Source organism: Pantherophis guttatus, chromosome 7 (assembly GCF_059756535.1).
Source record: "Pantherophis guttatus breed Tessera chromosome 7, ASM5975653v1, whole genome shotgun sequence".
NCBI lineage: Eukaryota > Metazoa > Chordata > Lepidosauria > Squamata > Colubridae > Pantherophis > Pantherophis guttatus.
Window position 1 is genome coordinate 11,104,379 of NC_142069.1, and position 24,471 is coordinate 11,128,849.

Genomic DNA, 24,471 nt, shown 5'->3' on the forward strand with positions numbered 1-24,471 from the left:
AGGAGCCTGAGTGGCGCAGCAGACTAATGCTACTGTTAAAGGTAGTATTTAGCTTCCAGCTGCCTGCAATTACTGCGAGTTCAATTCTCACCAGGCTCAAGGTTGACTCAGCCTTCCATCCTTTCTAAGGTAGGTAAAATGAGGACCCGGTTTGTAGGGGCAGTAAGCTGACTTTGTATAAAATATACAAAAGTATGAAGGCTATTGCTTAATGCCTTGTAAGCTGCCCTGAGTCTCCGGAGAAGGGCGGCATATAAATCAAAAAAATAAAAAATAAAATAAATAATGATAGTCATAGGGTACAAACAAGCAATCAGGAAACAATATCAATATAAATTGTAAGGATACAAGAAACAAAATTACAGTCATACAGTCATAAGTGGAAGGAGATGGGTGGTGGGAACGATGAGAAGATTAATAGGAGTGCAGACTTAGTAAATAGTTTGACAGTGTTGAGGGAATTATTTGTTTAGCAGAGTGATGGCATTTGGAAAAAAAAACTGTCCTTGTGTCTAGTTGTTCTGGTGTGCAGTGCTCTATAGTGTCGTTTTGAGGGTAGGAGTTGAAACAGTTTATGTCCAGGATGCGAGGGGTCTGTAGATATTTTCACAGCCCTCTTTTTGACTCGTGCAGTATACAGGTCCACAATGGAAGGCAGGTTGGTAGCCATTGTTTTTTCTGCAGTTACAACTAACTGCAGAAAACAACTAACAACTAACAAATTGCAACACATCTCATTCCTGAGCCCATATCCCTCAAAGGGAAAGACGATGACTATTACTGGAATTCTAGAAAAATAAACTGAGTCTCAAAAGAAGATTGTGTAAGCAAGCTTGTAGTTAGAACCCAAGTATTTCGCATGTCCTTTTTCACTTCCTGCTATACAGTATATCTCCCATCACCCAAAGGCAAATTTTGGAGGCAGATAAAGTTATCTAGAAAAGTGAGAATGGAACTCTGGAAGATAAGTACCACAGAAGTAGATCACCTGTGGTTGTGTTTTGTTTCTTTTTTTTTTTAAACACCCATTAACATACAATTAGGCCTTCTCAAAAAGAGGGGGGGGGGGTAAATGAAATTCTTATTTATAATTCAAGAATTTCAGCAGGATACGAGAACGCCAAATAGTTCAGCGCTACCCCACAATGGTGTCACAGACCAGCACCCCTGAGCCGCATGATTTTAATCTCTGCTATTGTTAAGACAATCCTTTTGCATTTCAAAAAGGGAATAAAAGTTGCGCATCAATTAGCATTTAAAATGATTTATCTCACCCTGAGATTTGAGTTCCCCTTTGTTGGCTTTTGAGATCCACGCAGGAGGTAATGACTTTCGAGACGTAGATTGTTCAGATGTGTGAGGGGTGCATGAAATAGAATAATGTGAGTTTTCTGGCCTCGAAGATCCGGTTTGTCATTTTCTTTGGGCTAAAAGAGATCCGTTCAGCTTAGATGGGTAGAACAGTGACTATTATTGTCCTTTGAAATCTATACAGATGATCTAAGAGGGCTTTGACTAGAGTCCATAAAGTAATATTTCTCCACCTTGGCAACTTTAAGATGTATGGACTTCAACTCCCAAAATTCCCCAGCCAGCCATGCTGACTGGGGAATTCTGGGAATTGAAGTCCATACATCTTAAAGGTGCCAAGATTGAGAAAACACTGCCCTAAAATATACTATTTGATAATCTCATTTTACAAGGATTCAGACTTTCAAAAACTACACTGTCTTTGACCAGAACCCCAAGATTGCCCAATCAGAGAACTGAGCAAAACAGAGAGGTTGGCTGAGAATGAAAAAAGCATGAAAGCTTTTCCCGTACTTCTATTTTCAAGGATCTGAGTGAATGGGGGCAATGGGGAATATTTTTCATTGCATTCTTCACAGGCAATGAGGGAGCACAAGCAGTGGTGGGATTCAGCCAGTTCGCACCACTTCGGGAGAACTGGTTGTTAACTTACCGAGCAGTTTGGTGAAAAGGTTGTTGGAAGAAATCATTAGGGCAGAGAACCGGTTGTTAAATTATTTGAATCCCACCACTGGATAGAAGCTGTTTTTCAACCTATTTGTCCTTGTTTTTATTGTCCTGTACCGTCTGCCAGATGGTAATAGTTCAAAAAAGGGTGCCCAGGATGAGATGGATCTTTAAGAATGTTTTGAACTTTCTTAAGGCAGCAGGAACTATAAAGCTCTTCCAAAGAGGGGAGAGGGGAACCAATGATCCTCTGGGCAATGATGTTAACCCTCTGGAGTGCTGTCCTATCTGCCACTGTGCAATTGGCAAACCATACACAGGTGCAGTAAGTTAAAATACTCTTTATGGTGCAACGGTAGAAGGTCACCAGCAGTTTTTCATTCAGTTGTTATTTCTTGAGAAGTCTCAGGAAGTATAATCTCTGCTGGGCCCTTTTCAGTGGTGGGTTCCTCTCGGTTCGGTCCGGTTCAGCCAAGCCGGTAGCGGTGACGATATGACGTCACCGAACCGGTTCTCCCCCCCCACCCACGTTATTCTTACCTTTTATTTGGTCCCACCCCCAATCTATTGCTGCCTCCTGAGTCCCAGCTGATGACTAGAGGGAAAAAAACTGTTTAAACTCTTGCCGCGGGGCTTCAAAGGGCCGCCCTACAGCTGATCAGTGTTAAAAGCAAACAAATAAGTCGGGTCGTAAGTGCGAGGACTGGTCGTAAGTGCGAGGACCTTCCAGAAATGTCTCTGACCAGCTAGCCATGCCCACCTAGTCACATGACCTCCAAGCCACACCCACAAAATAAGCCACGCTCACAGAACCGGTAGTAAAAAAATTTAGAACCCACTCCTGGCCCTTTTCACCAGTGCCGCAATGTGAGTGCTCCTGGTCAGGTCCTTTTCTATGATAACACCCAAAAACTTAAAAATGGCCACTTGGTCTCCATTGATAACCAAGAGCTGGATGTCTGATCTATTCCTCCTATAGTCCACTATAAGCTCCTTGGTCTTATTGGTGTTAAGGACCAGGTTATTGTCTCCACACAGGGCACTTTCTTGAAACGGAGGTAGAATTTATTCAACAGCAAAAATGAACAACACAGCAGCCGAACAGGGCCACGTTTTATAAGGAAAGGTTGGAAATATTTATAGGAAAGTTTAACGCTTTTGTTAGTAAAGCATCTCTATGAATTTATCCAAGCTCTTGGTCTGTCAAAAAGCTGATATTTTAATTCCAGAGATTCTAAACTGCTTTTCTCTTGCTATGTCTGTAGTTATTTACTTATTTGATAATGTGCAAGCAAGATTTGGATTCTGTCTAAGAGCAAAAAAACAGATTTTTTTTTTGTTTCCTTCGCTCATCATGCAAAGAATTTTCCTTTCCCCAAATTTTATTATCCCTTCTACCTTTATTGCCTTGCTTTCTGAATATTGCACCTATTTTCTCATTTTAATTTGAACCATTTTAAAGGGAAGTCGTTTTTGTAGGATACGTGTTCACTGCAAAGTGGCATAAATTCTACCTTTTATGAATATGTCTCAGTTCAGGGGTTATAAATTTGGCTTTGAAATTTTCAGCTATATTAAATGGATTTTCCCCTCCTCCCTCTTTCTCAATTCATGAATTTCTAAATTGTGTTCTCCAGTTATTGTACATATACTGTATCCTGCCTGCTTTATAGCCAGGAGGAATATAACTGATCACTAAAAAATGATGAATCATAGAATCACAGGGCTGGAAGGGTTAACAGAAATAACAGAATAACAGAGTTGGAAGGGACCTTGGAGGTCTTCTATTCCAACCCCCTGCTCAAACAGGAAACCCTATAGCATTTCAGACAAGTGGCTGTCCAGCTTCTTCTTAAAAGCCTCCAGTGATGGAGCTTCCACAACTTCTGAAAGCAAACTGTTCCACTGGTTAATTGTTCTCATTGTTAGGAAATTTCTCCTTAGTTCTAGTTTGCTTCTCTCCTTGATTAGTTTCCATCCATTGTTTCTTGCCTTCTAGTGCTTTGGAAAAGGACCTGATCCCCTCGTCTTTATGTCAGCCCCTCAAATATTGGAACACTGCTATTATATCACCCCAGTCCTTCTTTTGCCTAGACTAGACATACCCAATTCCTGCAACTGTTCTTTATATATTTTACTCTCCAGGCCCTTAATCATCATAGTTGCTTCTCTCTGCACCTCTAGAGTCTCAACATTTTTTTATATTGCGGTGTCAAAACTGGATGACGTATTGCAGATGCAATGTGGTCTTACTGAGGTTTTATAAAGCGGTACTAATACTTCACGTGATCTTGATTCTATCCCTCCATTTGTGAGAGTTATTTATTAGGAGCTTCATGTCAGCATGGACCAAGTGAAGCCAACTCTGACTTCACTTAATTCGTGTCCCAGCTCTCTGACCCTGTTTCCCCCTCCCCCTCCCAAGTTGTGTCATCAGACACATTCTCCAACGAAGCAATTTCGCAGGTTGTAGAGGTCCCTCCCTCCGGCCACTGTGGGTCACCGTGGAGATGGTCTTGACATAGAGATGGCCGGAATGTGCTTTGTTTTGACTGAAGTGCAAGTTCCTCAATGCAGCTGCAATGTTCGATTCCCCATCCCCCTGCCTATGGCGACTCGAGAGCAGGTCAGGAATGCTTTGCGAGTTGATACCGTTTATGCAACCTGGCATAAACTCTTTAAAGCATGGGAACTTGGAAGTCTTCTAATCCAACCCCCTTCCCAAGGCAGGAAGCCTCACTGCATGCTGGACAAATGGCTGTCCAATCTTTTCTTGAAGACCTCCAACCATTGAGTGCCTACAACTCCAGGACACATTTGTATTTTTAAAGCGGGGCTGCGATGTCAAGGATCTTCTCTTTGCCTGCTTTCTGGTTCCCCTGTTTTAAAATTCCATTTCTATCCGATCAGATATGCCAGGGTTCCTGCTTCAGAAAGAGCTCACCTAAAGCTGTTTAGAAAACTATTTCATACAACACAACAGGCAATGGGATAGAATTTTGCACTCGGGTGCTTACAAAATGTGCTGTGGCTAATTTCCAACTTAAAAAGCTTCCTTTTTTTCTTCTTCCAGTGGAAGGTTGCCCTAAACCCTTTTCATATGCTAAATTGCACTGCAGAGAAAACTGGTTTCATAGGAGGGTGGGGAAAGCTCAAAACTCTAAATCAGGGGTGTCAAACTCTCAAGGCCCAGGGACCAGATCCGGCCTATGGGGTACTTAGATCTGGCCTGCGGGGCCGCCCTGGAAACAGCGAAGGAACGGCCAACGGTGTTTCTACCAGCGAAAACAGGTTTCCGAGCTCCGTTTTCACTGGCAGAGGGCTGCAGGAGGATGTGGCAGCTGAAAACGGAGCTCTGGGGCCTGTTTTGACTGGCAGAGCACTCAGGCCTTCACAGCACCACGACAAGAGTGACGTCGAGCTGGCCACGCCCACCCTGGCCACACCCACCCTGGCCTTCCGAGGTCAAACACAATCCTGATACGGCCCTCAATGAAATCGAGTTGCTCTAAATTATAGGTAGTCCTCTCCACAATTGAGACCGGATCTCAGGAATGCCGTGAGAGATGCAATCAAAACACAGCTACAGCCTTATTCAGCTCTTTTGGCATGCTGGTTTATTCGCATCCGCATCCGGCTACACACTGTGATTCATAAACACGATTGAAATTGGCGCTACATTACACCAAGAATGGGGCGTTTATATAGCCCATCTTTCCATTAACCCATTAGGACCGCGCCCTTGTTTGTTACCACGCCCCTCTTTTAGGGGCGTAGATCGCGCCCTTGTTTATTACCACGCCCCTCTTCTAGGGGCGTAATTGGTCTTCAGCGTGTTCTGGAAGGTGCTGCCGCTGTGTCCTCCGGAATGGCCCTAATCCCATCGCACCCGATACCACCACCCCACACCCCGCATACGGCTGCCTTCACCCAGTGCCACCACCACCAAGTATGTATATGTCCCTCGATGCTTTCAGCATGCATTAGCGATGTCGAGCAGGTTGCTAGGCTCGACACCGGAACTTTTCATTGCTAAGTGAGGTGGCCATTAAGTGAGTCGCACCCAATTTTACCTCCCTTTTTGCCTTGGTTGTTAAGCAGATCGCCACGGTCATTAAGTGAATCAATTTGCGTCTCATAATGTGTGAACCCAGAAATTTGTGAACCCAGAAATTAAAGGGTATCCTTTGTCCTACATCCCATAATGGGTTAATTTCCAGAACGTCCTACTGTAAGACATGTCCATTACCTTAGATGATTATAAGAAAATTAGTATCAGCATTTATTGAAGCCTGCTAGGTTCTTGATTGCTGATTAGGAGGGTTGTAGCTCCAGTTGTTGCATTTAGTTTAAAATGAAAAATGAGGATCGCCACAATATTGAGTTCATTCAACACAATGTACTGTTAAGGCTAATCTCTTCCTTAACACAATCCAGCTTCCCTTCCATGTGGCTTTTCTCCAAATTGGTGCCTTCTTGAAACTTGGACTACAACCTCCATTGTCCTTAGCCGTATGCAGTGTTCTTTTAGCAGAATAACAGAGCTGGAAGAGACCCTAGAGGTCTTCTAGTCCAACCTTCTGCTCAAGCAGGAGATCCGATATCACTTCAGACAAATGGTTGTCCAATCTCTTCTTAAAAACCTCTGACGATGGAGCATCCAGAACTTCTGGTGGCAACCCATTCCACGGATTTAATTGTTCTCACTGGAAATTTCTCCTTACTTCTAAGCTGGATATCTCCTTGTTTACTTTCCATCCACTGCTTCTTGTCCTGCCTTCAGGAATTCTGGAGAAAAAATTGATCCCCCCTCCTCTTCTTTGTGGCAACCCCTTAGATATTGGAAGGCTGCTATCATATAACATGTCCAAGATATTCCATTTTGCTCCTTCCTCTGTCTGCCTTAACCGTTCTCCCAACCCAGTCAATCAGCATTTTGCACGTTGGATTCCCTGAGCTGACAATCATCCCTTATCAGGGGTGGGTTCTAAATTTTTTTACTACGAGTTCTGTGGGCGTGGCTTATTTTGTGGGTGTGGCTTGATGGTCATGTGACAATTCTTTAGGATTTAGCAGAGGTACTGGTCTGCCAGGCTTTTAACTGCTTGCAGAGCTGTACCGATCTACCCATTTATTTTTTGCAGGCACCGGTCTACTCATTTGTTTTCTTTTAACACTGATCAGCTGTAGGACGGCCCTTTGAAGCCCCAGCGGCAAGAGTTTAAACAGGTTTTTTCCCTCTAGTCATCAGCTGGGACTCAGGAGGCAGCAATAGATTAGGGGTGGGGCCAAATAAAAGGTAAAAGATAAAAAGGGCCTGGTGGGTCAGCAGACTGATAGCATTGTGATTAACACCAGCTGTCTGCAATTACTGTAAGTTCGAACCTCACCAGGCTCAAGGTTGACTCAGCCTTCCATCCTTTCTAAGGTAGGTGAAATGAGGACCCAGTTTGTGGGGGCAATAAGCTGACTTTGTATAAATATACAAAAGTATGAAGGCTATTGCTTAACGCATTGTAAGCCGCCCTGAGTCTCCGGAGAAGGGCGGCATATAAATCAAATTAAAAAAAAAAAACCGTGGGGGGTGGGGGGCGCGGGGGGCCAGAACCGGTTCGGTGATGTCATATCGTCACTGCTACCGGCTCGGGAGAACCGGGCCAAACCGGGAGGAACCCAACACTGTCCCTTACTCTTTAAAGGTTCTTAAAAAAAAAAAAGAAAAAAAAAAAGAAACAATCAACATTTAGTTAACCAAGACTTAAAAACAACAACATCACATGGATCTTACTATTTTGATAACAAAGCCCAGTTTTTTCCAACCTGATCAATTTTCAGATGTATGGACTTCCAAGTCTTAACTTTCTGAGAGTTGAAATCTGCATATCTAGAAATTGCTCGGGTTAGGAAATACAGTCACGGCTATCTCTGGAGAACAAGTTGCCTACTATGGGGAGTAGTGGTTGAGATTTTGAACTAGGATCAGGGAGATCCCAGGTTCTAGTCTTCCTGAAGTCCCAGAGGCAGTGGTGTGTGTGTGTGTTTGTGTGTTAGTGGTGAAAGTGCTGGACTAGGATGGGGGAAACCTAGATTCTGGTTCTTCCTCAGCTGTGAGGGATTCTGGGCCGGTCATTCTCGTTCAGCCAATAAGCCACTGTGATGTTGTGGTATTGCGTTAGACTAGGAATACGGATCTATATTCAAGTCGTCTCTGAGCCACCAATGCTCACTGAGTTATTTTATTATTTATTTATTTAATTTTATTTTTGAATTTGTATACCGCCCTTCTCCCTGAGGACTCAGGGCGGTGAACAGCCAAATAAAAACATCAAATACAAACATTAAAACACATTTAAAAAATATATATAGATTTGGCCCCATTAATTAAAACGATAAACAAAACAAAACAAAACAGCAGCGCAGGTAGTGACGGGAGCAGCGTGGCGCTCCCATGTAACACCGCTCCTGCGCGAGCTGCACTGGCTCCCAGTGGTCTTCCGGGTGCGCTTCAAGGTGTTGGTTATCACCTTTAAAGCGCTCCATGGCATAGGGCCTAGCTATCTTCGAGACCGCCTGCTGCTACCGACGACCTCCCATCGACCCGTGCGCTCCCACAGAGAGGGCCTCCTCAGGGTGCCATCAGCCAAACAATGTAGGCTGGTGGCCCCCAGGGGGAGGGCCTTCTCTGTGGGGGCTCCCACCCTCTGGAATCAGTTGCCCCCGGAGATAAGAAGAATCCAGGACCTCAATGCCTTCTGTCGTTCCCTGAAAACCCATCTTTTTCAACAAGCCGGGTTGGCCTAAGAAGAAATTTTTAAAATTTTTAAATTCTTTTAATTAGTCTGTGATTCTTAACTTTCGGGCCAAAATTTATATATATTTTTAAATGTTTTAATATTTGTATCCTATGTTTTTTATCTTGGCTGTACACCGCCCTGAGTCCTCAGGGAGAAGGGCGGTATATAAATTGGAAATTAAATTAAATTAAATTAAATTAAATTAAAAAAACCCTTAAAAAGAAATTAAGCCAGCCCGGCTTGTTGAAAAAAGAAAGTTTTAAGGGCACGGCGGAAGGCACTGAGGTCATGGATTCTCCTTATCTCAGGGGGCAACTGATTCCAGAGGGTGGGTGCCCCCACAGAGAAGGCCCTCCCCCTGGGGGTCACCAGCCTGCATTGTTTGGCTGATGGCACCCCGAGGAGGCCCTCTCTGTGGGAGCGCACGGGTCGGTGGGAGGTCGTCGGTGGCAGTAGGCGGTCTCGAAGATAACTAGGCCCTATGCCATGGAGCGCTTTAAAGGTGATAACCAACACCTTGAAGCGCACCCGGAAGACCACCGGGAGCCAGTGCAGCTCACGCAGGAGCGGTGTTACATGGGAGCGCCACGCTGCTCCCGTCACTACCTGCGCTGCTGCGTTCTGGACCAGTTGGAGCCTCCGGGTGCTCTTCAAGGGGCACTGAGTGACTCATCGTCTCCTAGCTGTCCACCCAATCTAACGCATAAAGTTTATTATTATGAGGAAACCTGGAAAAAGGAGTACTATATTGTACCAGCAAAAGAGAATGTTTGTAGCTTAGGGTTTAACTGTGGGGGTCCTTGGTGTTCTCTGAGCTTGTTTGTTTTCTTGCAGACATTTCAGAGGTGAAATCCAGCAGGTTCTGACAGGTTCTGGAGAACCGGTAGCGGAAATTTTGAGTAGTTCGGAGAACCAGCAAATGCCACCTCTGGCTGGGCCCAGACTAGGGTGGGAATGGAGATTTTGCAATATCCTTCCCCTGCCATGCCCACCGAGCCACGCCCACCGAGCCACACCACGTCCACCAAGCCACGCCCACAGAACCGGTGGTAAAAAAATTGAATTTTACCACTGAGACATTTCATTACCAAACTAGGCAACATCATCAGTTCTAGTGAATGTGGGGTTTGCTCTCTGTTTAAAACAGAGGTGGGCTGCTTCGGTTCAGGTGAACCGGTAGTTGTGACCCGTGGGTGGGTCCTCCCACCCGTCCCAGGGCTATTCCGTCCTTATCCCGGTGTTTTTGAAGCTGCGCGCACTCACATTTTCAGTGCTGGTTGTTACAACCAGCAGCAGCCCACCACTGGTTTAAATGCTAGTGATTTGCCCTACCAGTGTTGTCTGAAGACAGACAAGGTAAACAACAGCCTAGTCAAGGAACCACCAAGAACATTCCCATCAATACTGACAGGGCAAACCACTTGTATATAAACAGAAACCAACCCCCACTCCTTTCTAGCACTGATGATGTTACCTAGTTTGGTAAAGAGATGTCTGCAAGAAGACAACCAAGCTCAGAGAGCACCGAAGACTCCATAATACCTGTTGTGGTCCACCAGCACCCTGCGGAACTGGCAGCGGAATCGGACAGCGATGAAGCTGAGGAAGAACATGGGCCAGTCCTGGAGGCTGGGGAAGGCCCGGATGAGGGCTCTGCATCGGAGGCAGAGATGGGGCCAGGGCCATCTGGGAATGATGTGTGGACTCCGGAGCCTCCAGAGACTGATAGAAGTGAGGCAGAGGAACAGGAGGAGCCTGTTCCTAGTGCACGCATGAGAAGAGCTGCCAGAAGGCAAGAGCAGCTCAAGCAAAGAGGACAACTCTGGAATAGGGCCAAGAGATGATTGGTCCTCCCATAAGGCTTAAAACAGACCAGCAACGGCGTTTGGGCTTTGCCAGAAAACAACATTGGTAGCTTCGTCTTCTTCTTCATCTACGTCTTGTATTTATTTTTGAATCTGTGACTTCTGAATGTTTGCCAAGAAAGGCCTTTGGCAGTTTGCCTAATTGGACCGAGATTTGTGATAGGACTGAGGAATTTGTGTTGGGAGGAATTTGCTTTAATTTAGTTGAAAGACGCTGGGAATGAAGTAATTCTCAGCTGTTCGAATAAAGTTTGTTTGTTTTTTCACTGACTGATTTTCCTACTACTTACTTGGGCCTGGGTCACAACAATACCACAGTATATTCTGTATATCACCTGGTTGAAACGCAAGATGTAGATCTATCAATAGATACATCATTATTTATATATTAGCTGGCACAAGTCAGGTTGACTCCCTGCCCATCGGATAATATTCCGAAGACATACAACTCTCACACTTTGTCTTTTTAAACATTTTAATTAAAAAGAAAGAAAAAGAAAAAAAAATACATAACTTGCAGCCCATTCACATGTTCAGATCTCATGTGGCATGGATTTTATGAGATTTATTAATCTTTCCCCCCCCTGCCCCTTCCTTTTGTGTGTGTGTGTGTGTGTGTGTGTGTGTGTGTGTGTGTGTGTTTTTTAACAAAGGGATTTCACAAGGATGTCGACAACAGGCAGAGCAGCACCCCCAGGGACCCCCTTGGCAGATCATTTCCCAGCAAAGCAGTGTGATAAATCCATGGAAATCACATCCATCAAATACACACAGGGGAAAACAAGGCACTGTGAGATATAAGCAGGTAGGTAGCCAGTGATCAAAGCAGTGTGACCCAGACAACCCAATTTTTCAAGCCTCTGGCCAAAATGTCGGCCTGGCTGAAACGAAACGAATGGAAAACCGAGAGGACCAGGACTTTATAACATGAGACCTAGAGACAGGAAGAGCAATTTCTAGTGAGAGCCGCAACCGTTGTGCCATCCTGCCTTCTTAAAGCCGTAGATAGTTGGGAAGTTCTCTGCCTCTCTTCCCGTAAGTGTTGGACCCTACATTGGTAGGCGAGTAGATGGTCCCGATGGTGTTGCTGGACCGGACCAGGAAATCTGCCAAGCGTTGTGTCACACACGTGGCAGTGTTGCACTTCCGTTTGTCCAGATGGTGGCTGTTGGGCGTTAAAAAACAAATACGTTGAACGAACAAACCGATAAATAATAAATAAAAGCAAACAGAGAGAGACACACACCAAGATTCAAACTCAATGTAAATCGCTCTAATCTTGATTGTAGGAAATACGACTTCTGCAATAGAGTAGTAAATGTATGGAACATTCAACCTGATCCTGTTGTTAGTCTCTCTAACCCCCATACCAGGGGTGAAATCCAGCAGGTTCTAACAGGTTCTGGAGAACCGGTAGGGGAAATTTTGAGTAGTTCAGAGAACCGGCAAATACCACCTCTGGCTGGTCCCAGAGTGGGATGGGAATGGGAATTTTGCAATATCCTTCTCCCAGGAGGGGAGGGAATGGAGATTTTGCAGTATCCTTCCCCTGGAGTGGGGTGGGAATGGAGATTTTGCAATATCCTTCCCCTGCCACACACCCCAAGCCACGCCCACAGAACCGGTAGGGAAAAATTTTGGATTTCACGTCTGCCCCATACCTTTTACCTTAAACTGTCTACCGTGGACCTTTCGTGTTTCTTAAGAGGTCCCTAAGGGGGCGTGCATAAGCGCAACAGGGTACCTACCATCCTGTCCTACTGTCCCCATTTATATGTAATCATTCTATGCATTTATGGCTATGTTTTGCCTATTTATATCCTTTTAATTTGTGCCAATTTTTTTCATGTGTCCATGTCTATGTCTATACTGTTATTTGTTTCCTTATACTTGTTGACAAACAAACAAACAAGATAATCACCTTCCATAGCCATTTTACAACATACAACAGGTTAGTGTATAGCAATAGCAATAGCACTTAGATTTATATATTGCTTAGTAGTGCTTTTACAGCGGTTTACAGAGTCAGCATAAAAAGATTTTACATCTTGCCCCCAACAATCTGGGTCCTCGTTTTACTGACCTGAGAAGGATAGAAGGCTGAGTCAACCTTGAGCCTGGTGAGATTTGAACTGCCAAACTGCAGCTAGCAGTCAGCTGAAGTAGCCTGCAGTGCTGCACTCTACCCACTGCGCCACCTTGGCTCTTGAATATGCTTTGAATAAATGCTTTATATTTATTCTTATCAATATTTGGGGGGGAATTTTCGCAGGTTTCAAGAGTGTAAACTCCCTGGATGAAAGTCACGTCACCTATGGCCCTTCTAATTCTCTTTGAAGGCATTTAGCAACAGCAATAGCACTTAGACTTATATACCGCTTCGCAGTGCTTTAAAGCCCTCTCTAAGCGGTTTACAAAGTCAGCATGCTGCCCTCAACAATCTGGGTCCTCATTTTACCAACCTCAGAAGGATGGAAGGCCGAGTCGATCTTGAACCCCATCAAGATCGAACTGCTGGCAGTCGGCAGAATTAGCCTGCAATGCTGCATTCTAACCACTGCGCCACCATGGCTCATTTAATGACTGATACATTGGTGGGAGATCCTTGGTGCTCTCTGAGCTTGGTTTTTTTCTTGCAGAAGTTTCATTACCCAAACTAGGTAGCATCACGAGGGCACTAATGATGTTACCTAGTTTGGGTAATGAAACATCTGTGAGGAAAAAAAAAAAACCCACAAGATCAAAGAACACCAAAAACCCCCTCATTTCAGTCCTGAGCTACAACTATTCTCCTTTATTGTTAACTGCCGTATTTGTAGCCGTTCCATTCCTAACGCTGGGAAGACAACTGATGGAGAATTGGGACTTTGGAAAAAAAAAAGGGGTGATTTTGGTTACAACAGGCCCTTAGGTCTAATGTTCTCCAGCTCTGAGGTAACCCTAACACTGAATTTAATAGCCATGGGATGCTTGCAGAATTTGAGGAGGTATTTTTGGAAGTAGATCAGAATGGAATATTTCGAATGGGCATATTTAGTTAGCTATAGCGAGAACTCTGTACTCTAGGTTTACTTCTAAAGAAGTAATTCCTATGGTCTTCTTAATCAATAGAAAATGATTCTACGCCTTCTACGAAACTGAGTTCCTGCATTTTGCAGATACACAGATCCAAAACTTCCTTCTAGATCTGATTGATAAGAAAACTTTGTCGATGTGTAAAATGTTGTATCAATAAAATGAATACGTCTACATTGTGAAAATCTAGTCTCATTTTTCTCCAGGTATAAATTGGCCCTGAAATCCAACAGACAAGAGCTGAATTAGCGAGTTCTCCATGCCGCCAAAGAACAAGATTGCCTTATTTTTCTGTTAAGGTACTTGATAGACCAATCATCTCTTGAAAATTATCCACGGGAACAATCTTCAAAAGGATGCTATATAGCTGTAGAGGCAGCACAATGGTAAAAGGTGTGGAAAGGCCTCCAGAATTTGATGGAATCCCATCAAAGTGATAGAAGCTCTTGGAACAGCTTGTTGATTTTCTTTGTGAAGGTGGAAGAGGTGAACAAATTATGAAACTCAATTTGTGAAACCAATATCACTGTTGTAATTGAAGCTAAATGAAGGCTGCCTACCTTGTTCCAGACCGGGCCAATCTTATTCATGTTGGCGGGTGATAAATTTTTATTTACAAAATGGAGACATGTGAAAATTCTTGAAATCAGAAGTGAGTTTCATCTCCGGCAGACATTGTCCGAATTAAGTGAAGTATTTTATTGAAGGAGTTTTGACCGCAGACCAGGTGAAAGACGTGGATTTAATAGTCGTAATTAATACAGAAAACAACCTTTTATAAACCCCTTGATGTATCTTTCTCAGTGTATCAGAGAAAAAAAAAAGATTTCCTTTGTAGATTTTATTAAAATCTACGATCACAGTTTTATTCAGCATCTAAAAACATTCATCTTTAACTTGGGGAGTGCTGAAAATGTTGGGATTTCAATTTTCAGGATTCTCAATTAGCCTAAGGCTCACAAAACACAAAAATATAGATTGTACTACTTGATTTGCTGATCGATGCCCATCCCACCCCTTTGACCCTCAGCAAAATGAGGAGAGTCAAAAAATTAGCCTCACGGAGTACATATAATCCTTGATTTACAACCATTCGTTTAGTGGCTGTTCAAAGTTACAACGGTCCTGAAAAAACTGACACAACTGCTTTTCACACGTACGGCCATTGCAGCATCCTGTGGTCACGTGATCAGAATTCAAACACTTGGCAACTGGCATGTATTTATGACAATTGCAGTGTTCCTGGGTCATGTGATCCCTTTGCGACCTTCTGACAAACAAAGTCAGTGGAGAAACCAGATTAATTTAGCAGCCGTGTTACTAACTTAACACCTGTAGTGATTCACTTAGCAACTGTGGCAAGAAAGGTTGTACAATGGGGCAAAACTCACTTAACTGTCTTGCTTAGCAATTAAAAATTTGCGGCTCAATTGTGGTCATAAGTCAAGGACCACCTGTACGCAAATCATTCTTTTTCATACTCTGCTGCAGTGCTAATTTTTATTCCCCTTCAGATGTTAAAAGTTTCCCAATTTAGAAGGTGTTCTGCAGGTTTAATTAAATAGAAGAAGGCACTGGGCTTTGGATAAAGGATGCAGACTTTTGGTCCAAGTATCTGCTACATGGCAATTTGAAAAGTTATCTCTTTATCATTTAGAATAACAGAGTTGGAAGGGACCTTGGAGGTCTTCTAGCCCAACCCCCTTCTTAGGCAGGAGACCCTACACCACTTCAGACAAATGGTTATCCAACATCTTCTTAAAAGCTTCCAGTGTCGGAGCATTCACAACTTCTGGAGGAAAGATGTCCCACTGATTAATTGTTCTAACTGTCAGGAAATTTCTCCTTAGTTCTAAATTGCTTCTCTCCTTGATTAGTTTCCACCCATTGCTTCTTGTCCTACCCTCAGGTGCTTTGGAGAATAGCTTGACTCCCTCTTCTTTGTGGAAGCTCCTGAGATATTGGAACACTGCTATCATGTCTCTTCTAGTCTTTCTTTTCATTAAACTAGATATACCCAGTTCCTGCAACCGTTCTTCATATGTTTTATCCCCCAGTCCCCTAATCGTTTTTGTTCCTCTTCTCTGCACTCTTTCTAGAGTCTCCACATCTTTTTTATATCGTAGCGACCAAAACCGAATGCAATATTCCAAGCGTGGCCTTGTTTCTTAAATATAAACCTTGGTTTGTTCGTTATAGATTAGCCACTGTACTGTAGTTTAATGCATGGTGCCAATCCACACTAAATGAGTTGTAAGTTAGTTTATGAGGCCGCTTAATTCGTAGTTCAAACTAGGCTCATCGGTCTCATGGAGTACATAGCATAGCCCACTTGGGAAAAATAACTGTTCATGTGAAGAGTTAAAAAGAAATAGTACCAGGAAACGCACATAAAACAGGTACAATATAACTCAAATCTAGAGCTTGCATTGCTACGTTAAGAGTTACTAATTTAACATATGCAATGATTCAGTCAACAATTGTGGCAAGAATAAAATTAGAATAGAATAGAATAGAATAGAATAGAATAGAATAGAATAGAATAGAATAGAATAGAATACAATACAATACAATACAATACAATACAATACAATACAATACAATACAATACAATACAATACAATACAATACAGAGTTGGAAGGGACCTTGGAGGTTTTCTAGTCCAACCCTCTGCTTAGGCAGGAAACCCTACACCCAAACCCTACACTAAAAGTCATAAAACCGGGCAAAAATCACTTAAGAAATGTTTCACTAAGCAACATAAATTTTGGGCTAAATTGTGGTCATAACATGAGGATTGCCTGTTTAATCCATGCTAGCTCACTACAAGAATCTGAAGTACTAACAGTCAAGATAAATTGTTAAATAAGACTCAATGGAATTCAAAGTGGGCTGGACTTAGATCTCTTGTGGATACAAAGGGATTCCAAACTGATGGCACCCTTGACCCCTCCCTTGGGCTCCACCTGCTCCTCTCTTACATGGACCTTTCTTTAGATCATGCAGAATTTCATCAGAGAGACCTATTCAAGGCTTAGGGAGGGTTTCAGACAAGGGTGAAATCCAGCAGGTTCTAACAGATTCTGGAGAACCAGTAGTGGAAATTTTGAGCAGTCCGGAGAACCGGCAAATACTGCCTCTGGCTGGCCCCAGAGTGGGGTGGGAATGGAAATTTTGCAATGTCCTTCCCCCAGGAGTGGGGAGGGAATGGGGATTTTGCAGTATCCTTCCCCCGGAGTGTGGTTGGAATGGAGATTTTGCAGTATTCTTCCCCTGGAGTGGGGTGGGAATGGAGATTTTGCAGTATCCTTCCCTGTTACGTCCACCAAGCCATGCCCACCAAGCCATGCCATGTCCCGCCCACCAAGCCACACCCACAGAACTGGTAGTAAAAATTTTGGGATTTCACCACTGGTTTCAGAGCAGACATTTTGAAATAGCTCATGGAAAGTAATCACGGTTCTTGTGTTTCCAAGGTTCATCAATCAGAGCAGAAGAGCCGAGGTGGCACAGTGGTTAGAGTGCAATACTACAGCTACTTCAGCTCACTGCTAGTTCAGCAGATCAGCGGATCAAATCTCACCGGCTCAAGGTTGACTCAGCCTTCCATCCTTCCGAGGTGGGTAAAATGAGGACCCAGATTGTTGGGGGCAATATGCTATTTAGTATCCTGTCTTTGGTGTAAGCCGCCCAGAGTCCTCGGAGAGTGGGCGGCATAGAAATATGAATAATAAAATAAAATAATAAATAAAGACACGAGAAGACATCGCTTGAGCACCTTTCTCAAACTGGTGTATTCCAGTTGTGTTAGGAGCGTAACGTTTTGAATTCCTACTTGGAACAAACATCACACTGATGAAATTACATGGGTCCTGTAGACCCAACCAGCACAGAAACCCACAGGTGTGTGAAAGGTTGCTATAAATAAACAGATCTGTGTTAATCATGCAAACAGGTGAACGTACAAAAGAGCTTAGATGTGATTTTTCTTTTCCAAAGCAGCAGCAGCTTCAGGATGTAGCCAAAAAGGGGAAATTATACTATCATTAAGTCATTAAGAGGCAACAGTGATTCAATGTTTAGCTTCAGATGAGCTTTTACAGGCTATTTAGAGAACTTGCTGATAGCATGAGAAGTATTAGAATGACAGTCACCTGCTATTGTCTATTTTCCTGTGGTTGGTAGAAATCTATCTACAGATTTCTCAGGCTCTTTCTTGCCCACCCACAGTTGTGGAGAGTTGTTCTAATAAACGAGCATGGGACTTGCCAGTCGAACCGCAACTTTCAGTTAAAAAAAATATAAAATAAACAAGAAAGCCCAGTTGCCTTTTGGAAAAGCACTTTTGGGACAACCAGGACCTGGATGATTGAGAATCTCCACATAAACTTTCAATAAATCAAACTGTCCTGGGTCACAAAATTGAAGGACTTGTCCCGAGTATCATACAAGCAGGGGTCAGCAACCTGCAGCTCCGGAGCCGCATGTGGCTCTTTGGACCCTCTGCTGTGGCTCCCTGTCAGGTGATCCCACCACTGGCTGGCCCCACCCCTCGCCCTCTCCTCCCAGTCACTCCTTGCCTGGCCTGAGAAGATAAGGGCAACGGTGGGGGATGGAGAAGCGGCCAGGGCAGAGAAAGGGAGATACAAAGAGAGGGGGGGAGAGAGAGAGACATAGAGAGATACAGAGAGAGAGGGAGAGAGGCGGGGGAGAGGGAGGGAGGAAGGGAGGGGAGAGAGAGATATGTCAAAAGGATTTTGTGGTTCCCGGTGTTTTTTAACACCGCGTTAATGGGTTCTCTGTCCTAATGACCAGCTGGGTAGGCGTGGCTAGGGGGGGGTGTCATGTGACTGGTGGAAGTGAGTGACATCGAGTTGGCCACGCTCACTCAGATTTTGTGGCTCCCGGTGTTTTCTTTTCTGTGGGAAACAGGTCCAAATGGCTCTTTGAGTATTTAAGGTTGCAGACCCCTGATACAAGGTTCTCACAAGCCATCGGGCTATTAATAGAAAGCATATTCCACAGCTGGGTGACAGATTGATTTAATAAATTATGTCACCTGTGTAATTTGTGACATAATTACACTAATGGTACATATTGTTGCATTCTAGTTGGCATGGAGGTGATATAAATGTCACTTCTGAATGCCAGAAGTTCACAGTGCATGCATTATTCTTTGTGCATTGAAACTGTGGCTGGAGGCATGATATAAAACCTATTATAATTGTCCCTCTGTATTCTCAGGCCTCGTAATTCCTAAGAATATCACAGCCTTGCTAGGACAGCCTAAATTGCTTCTCTCCTTGATTAGTTTCCACCTGTTGCTTCTTGTCCTGCCCTCAGGTGCTTTGGAGAATAGCTTTAGTCCCTCTTCTTTGTGGCAGCCCCTGAGATATTGGAACACTGCTATCATGTCTCCCCTGGTCCTTCTTTTCATCAAACTAGACATACCCAGTTCCTGCAACCGTTCTTCCTATATTTTAGCCTCCAGTTCCCTAATCATCTTTGCTGCTCTTCTCTGCACTCTTTCTAGAGTCTCAACATCTTTGTGTTGTCAAGAAGTTCTTCCTAATGTCTAATCTGTTTCTTCATCCTTGGAAGTCCCATTAGTTCTGGTCTTACTCCGTGGAGCAACTGAGAATGAACGCAAAGTCTTTCTTTACAGTGTGACAGCTGAGGACAGCTATTATGTCTGTTTTCAACCTTCTCTTCTACAAGTTGAACATCTCTAGGTCTTTTAACTGTTCCTTGTAGGACTTGAGTTTCCAGTCCTTTCACTATTTCGACAAACCTTCTTTGGACTCGTTCCATTTGATCCATGTCTTTTTTTAAAACTAGGGTATCTTTTTTTATAAACATACTTAATACTCCTTCCTCCTCTTATTTCCCCCACAACCAAAACCCTGTGAGGTGGGTTGGGCTGAAAGAGAGTGACTAACCCAAACTCACCTAGCCAGCTTTCATGCCTAAGAGAGGACAAGAACTCACAGTCTCTTCGTTTCTAGCCTGCTGCCTTAATCACTAGCCCAAACTGGCTAATAGTGTGTGTGTGCGTGTGTGTGTGTGTGATGTGTGTATGTAGGTATGTATACACAGAGAGAGGGGGGAAGAGGGAGAGAGGGAGAGAGAAATGAGAGAGAGAGAGATGAGAGAGAGATGAGAGAGAGAGACAGAGAAAGAGAGACAGAGAAGGAGACAGAGAGAGACAGAGAGAAAGAAAGAGAGACAGAGAGGGAGAAAGAGAGAGAAGAGAGGGAGAAAGAGACAGAGACAGACAGAGACAGAGAAAGGAAGAGAGACATAGAGGGAGAAAGAGACAGAGACAGAGAGGGAGAAAAAGAGAAAAGAGAGGGAGAAAGAGACAGAGAATTATAGACAGAAACCACTATCAGGTGCACCTATGTTGCCTCTGCATCCATGTGCAAATGGCACCAGCCCTTTTTCAGGATTCAAGGGGTTACCCAAACCAATTAACTCTCCAGGTTAAGCCTGTTATGTAAATACAACCAGAACATTGTGCTGTCTGTATCTTTATTCCTGTCTCTCAATCATCTACCTAAAGCAAAACATTTTAAAATTGAAAAGCTAGAAAATTTGCAGGGAGAGGTATTTGGACTTCATTAGAAATAGAGAAAAATATGGGGAGGGGGATGTAGGACTTTAAAAGCTGGTAAGATTGCCTTCTGTCATCATGAAGATTTAGTTTCCCCTTTATACCCACTGTACTTTAATTCCATCTTTTCTTTCTCCCATCTCTTCTCCTGATTAAGAAAAAAAATATGGTTTCTTTCCCAGTCTTAAAGCTGGACAATTCTTGGTTGTTGAAAAAAAAAACCTGGTGACTCTATTCTGAGAATTCTGGCTCTCAACTTAAACTCCTAAATAGGTACCCTAAAATGAACCCTGGATGAGAGACAAAAATGATTCTTCCACTTGAAAAGTTTAAAATAGGATAGCTGCCACTCCTAACCTGCGTTCTTTCCATGGATGAATTGTATTTCCCAGAATTCCCCTGCCAATATAGCCATTGCTGAGAATTCTGGGAATCAGAGTTCCCCTCTTCAAAAGTCACTCAGTTTAAAGAACTTCCCAGTCATGTTTGGTGCAAAAATAATAGTGCATTCCAAAAATGCATTAATTTCATTTAACTGCTGAGCAGGAGGGAAGATCTGTGATCTGGAAACTGTCAGTTTCCATTCTCCAGATGTAACAAAGTGAAGTGATACCAAAATGTTGGTGTATGCTGTGACATCAATCCTGTAAGTGCCACAATTATGTTCTTGCATTCTGATGGCTGGCATTAATACAGAGATGACAACATGTATCCTTATTTTAAAAAAACAGCAGAAACTATTTTCCTTCTGTTTAAGTATATTTGGAGCCACCCTACCTTGAATAAAGAAAAGAAAGAAAGAAAGAAAGAAAGAAAGAAAGAAAGAAAGAAAGAAGGAGGGAGGGAGGGAAGGAAGGAAGGAAGGAAGAAAGAAAGAACGAAAGAAAGAGAGAGAGAGACAGAGGGAGGGAGGGAAGAGAAGGGAAGGAAGGAAGGAAGAAAGAAAGAAGAAAGAAAGAAAGAAGAAAGAAAGAAAGAAGAAAGAAAGAAAGACGTATAAATCAAAGAAATAATACACAAAGGTAATACAGCAAGAAATGGTTTGCATATACTTCGAAAACGTAGTTGATTTAAACAGTTTAAATCCATAAACAGTTTTGAAAACCCAGGAATCTGTTATGGAATTCATCTGCAGTATCTATGCAATATTTAAATCAGGATGGGAAATCAGGGACTTATTAGATCAAATTCAACTCCCGTCACATTTATCTAGGATTTAAGGGATCTATAATAATTAAACACAGATTGTCCAGAGATTGGTTTATACTTGCTGATGTTTTTTCCCCATGATTCAGAAAAAAGATTTCCTCAGTTTTGAGACATTTTTCTGAAATCCAAAGGGGTTCACTACGAATAATCTTCCTTTATATTAGTTTAAACATTTATTTTATGCTACCATCTTCTGATACAGTCAGAATCTATTTTTTTATCCACTGTGATTAACTAAATTTAGCTAAAATAATCAAAATGAGTAGAGATCAAGAGTCTTTAAAGGTTATCTCTATTATACACCTATTGTTCATCCCAAATGTCTTTTTAAACTGAACTATATGTGAGTAACAAAATGTGACTATTTTGACTTTTCTTGAAAGGTAGGAATCTCACATGGGAATAAGTGTTGGGTTTTTTGGAAATTTCCAAGCTTTTCAGCACTTTAGTGATGATTAAAAACTCCGGGTGGGGAATGTTTTAGCATAAGGGGAACAAATGTTTTGTTTTAATCTTCCCAAGGTAATGGACACTTTCTCCTCAAAATAAACCTGAGTCCAAAATCTAAAGCCAGTATGGATGACTTTTCTGATATTTTACCTGTTTACAAATATGATACCATCTCTAGCCATTTCCCCCCTTTTTTATTTTGAGCCCATCTCTAACCATTTCCTCCTTTTTTTATTTGTTTAAAATGGTTGTGGGAACAGTTAGATTCTCATTCAGATGAATGTAAAGGAGAAATGCAACATTGTGTGCACAGGTTTTTATGGGTTTAAAGACATTGAAGTCTTCTTACTTAAACTCAATAGACTTTTTACAGAGCAAGACAACGGTGAAGGCAGAAATACTGGTAAGCATTCAATATATAAAGTTAAAGAAGAAACATTGCGGCCAGTAAAACTTCAAAAAGTATACATTGCCATTCCTTGTAGGACAGAATAAGAGATTGATCGATCAATTGCTATCTATCTATCTATCTATCTATCTATCTATCTATCTATCTATCATCTGTCTATATCTATCTATCATCTATCATCTATCATCTATCTATCATCTATCATCTATCATCTATCATCTATCATCTATCATCTATCTATCTATCATCTATCATCTATCTATCTATCTATCTATCTATCTATCTATCTATCTATCTATCTATCTATCATATAGATAGACAGTTAAAGTAGAATCAACTTAAAAGGGTAATTCAATTTTAGAAGCATCCATTTGGTCCTGAAATTTTGCTTTAAAGTTTACTTTTTTAAAAACCTAATAATACATAGAAAAAGGTTAATGTCTTAGAAAAAGGGGAAGGTTTTGTTACCTGTGTATCTATAGCTCAGAAAGTAGGACGCCTATCCATTAAAAGATATGGAACAACTGTGTCAGTCTGTAATAAAACTCCATGAGTTTGGGGGCACCCTTTCTGTCTAATAAATGTCATTAAAAAGCATACATTCTCATGAGTTGCATTTCACCATCAGAGATACAATTGTCAGTTGGATGTCCCATAAGATAAACCCAAAGAAAGTAGTCTTTAAATGAGAATAAACAGCAAATTTCCATTTGTGCTTAGGATAGGATAGGATAGGATAGGATAGGATAGGATAGGATAGGATAGGATAGGATAGGATAGAAAATGGAGTAGAGTTGAATAGAGTAGAGTACAGTAAAGTAGAATAGAATAGAATGGAATGGAGTGGAGTGGAGAGTGGAATAGAATAGAATAGAATAGAATAGAATAGAATAGAATAGAATAGAATAGAATAGAACAGAACAGAACAGAACAGAACAGAACAGAACAGAACCTTGGAGGTCTTCTCCAAGCAGGGAACCATTTACTATTCTGGACAAATGGCTGTCCTGTCTCTTCTTGAAAACCTCCAGTGATGGAGGAGCACCCATAACTTCTGAAGGCAAACCATTCCACTGATAACATTGTTCTCACTGTCAGGAGATGTCCCCTTGTTTCTAGGTTGGATATCTCTCCTTCATAAGCCTCTACTTTTTTATCCACTTCTTTATCCCCAAACTAACTGCCCTTGCCATTATTTGCCATGGTAAATAATGGTTTATGCAACACTGCACAAAAGTGTGGTTTCTTAGGGAAAAAGGAAGAGGAAGGAGGAGGAGGAAGAAGAAGAATAGGAAAGGAATAAGCTTTAAAGTTACTGACCTCTCGACTGGTGTTGCTTCCAGGGAGTTCAAAGTGAGAGACAAAATGATGAAAAGAAAAGGTCCCTTAAGACTGCACATTTCTCTTTCGGCTGTTTTCGAATGAAAGAAGGGAAAAAGAAGAATTTTAAAAAAAGCCAAGTTAACAAATTACAAACACAAAACACACGCACCCCGATATCGATTTTCCAGGATTCCTTTCGTGCTGAATGACAGAACTTGCTAGCTAAAAGCTATGATGGGTATTCAGTGAGGTGGCTCACCCGAGCCCAATCCAACCCCTGATTTTTAACCTTTTCCATTTTCCTATCCGAGTTTATGAATTTGCCGAAAGAAAATTAAGAACAGGAGGAGGAAATCTTCTCTCTCATTTGGCTGGAAAGAGTTTGCTTCGTGCATCAGGTCCAGCCTCTTCCTCTCCTGTTTACCTTTGTGTTATCTTTCTGAAGAGTTACAAGAAAGACAAAATATTCCCAACCTGGGACTTACCTGGAGGGTTAAGCAAAGGTCCCTGCAACAGCAAAAAAAGGACAGGTTCGATCCCACTCTTCTAATCCAATAGTCTTTGTCACTATCTATCTGGCTGGCAGACAATGCTGCTCTTATATACCCCCTTGTACTTTGTTCGGCTGTGACATCAAGCAGCAAAGTGTGTGTGTGTGCGTGAGAGAGAGAGAGATTGGCAGAGAATGATTCTATCATTCACTTCTGTCCCCATAGATGGAAATGCCCTAGTAAAAAAGCAAGCGATAGATGCCT

The 24,471-nt window shown here is 42.4% G+C and overlaps 1 protein-coding gene across 1 annotated transcript in view; it reads right to left on the reverse strand.

The window, feature by feature from the left end:
* Positions 1 to 11,102: 11,102 nt before the first annotated feature.
* The window catches only part of IAPP (islet amyloid polypeptide), a 64,891-nt gene continuing 51,522 nt past the window's right edge, over positions 11,103 to 24,471 (reverse strand). Inside the window, exons 2-3 of the mRNA XM_087873008.1 lie at positions 23,714 to 23,804; positions 11,103 to 11,801 (exon numbers count right to left, since the gene is read on the reverse strand). Coding sequence (XP_087729134.1) covers positions 11,630 to 11,801; positions 23,714 to 23,793 — 252 coding nt within the window. The 5' untranslated portion in view covers positions 23,794 to 23,804 and the 3' untranslated portion in view covers positions 11,103 to 11,629. The remainder of the gene's footprint in view (positions 11,802 to 23,713; positions 23,805 to 24,471) is intronic.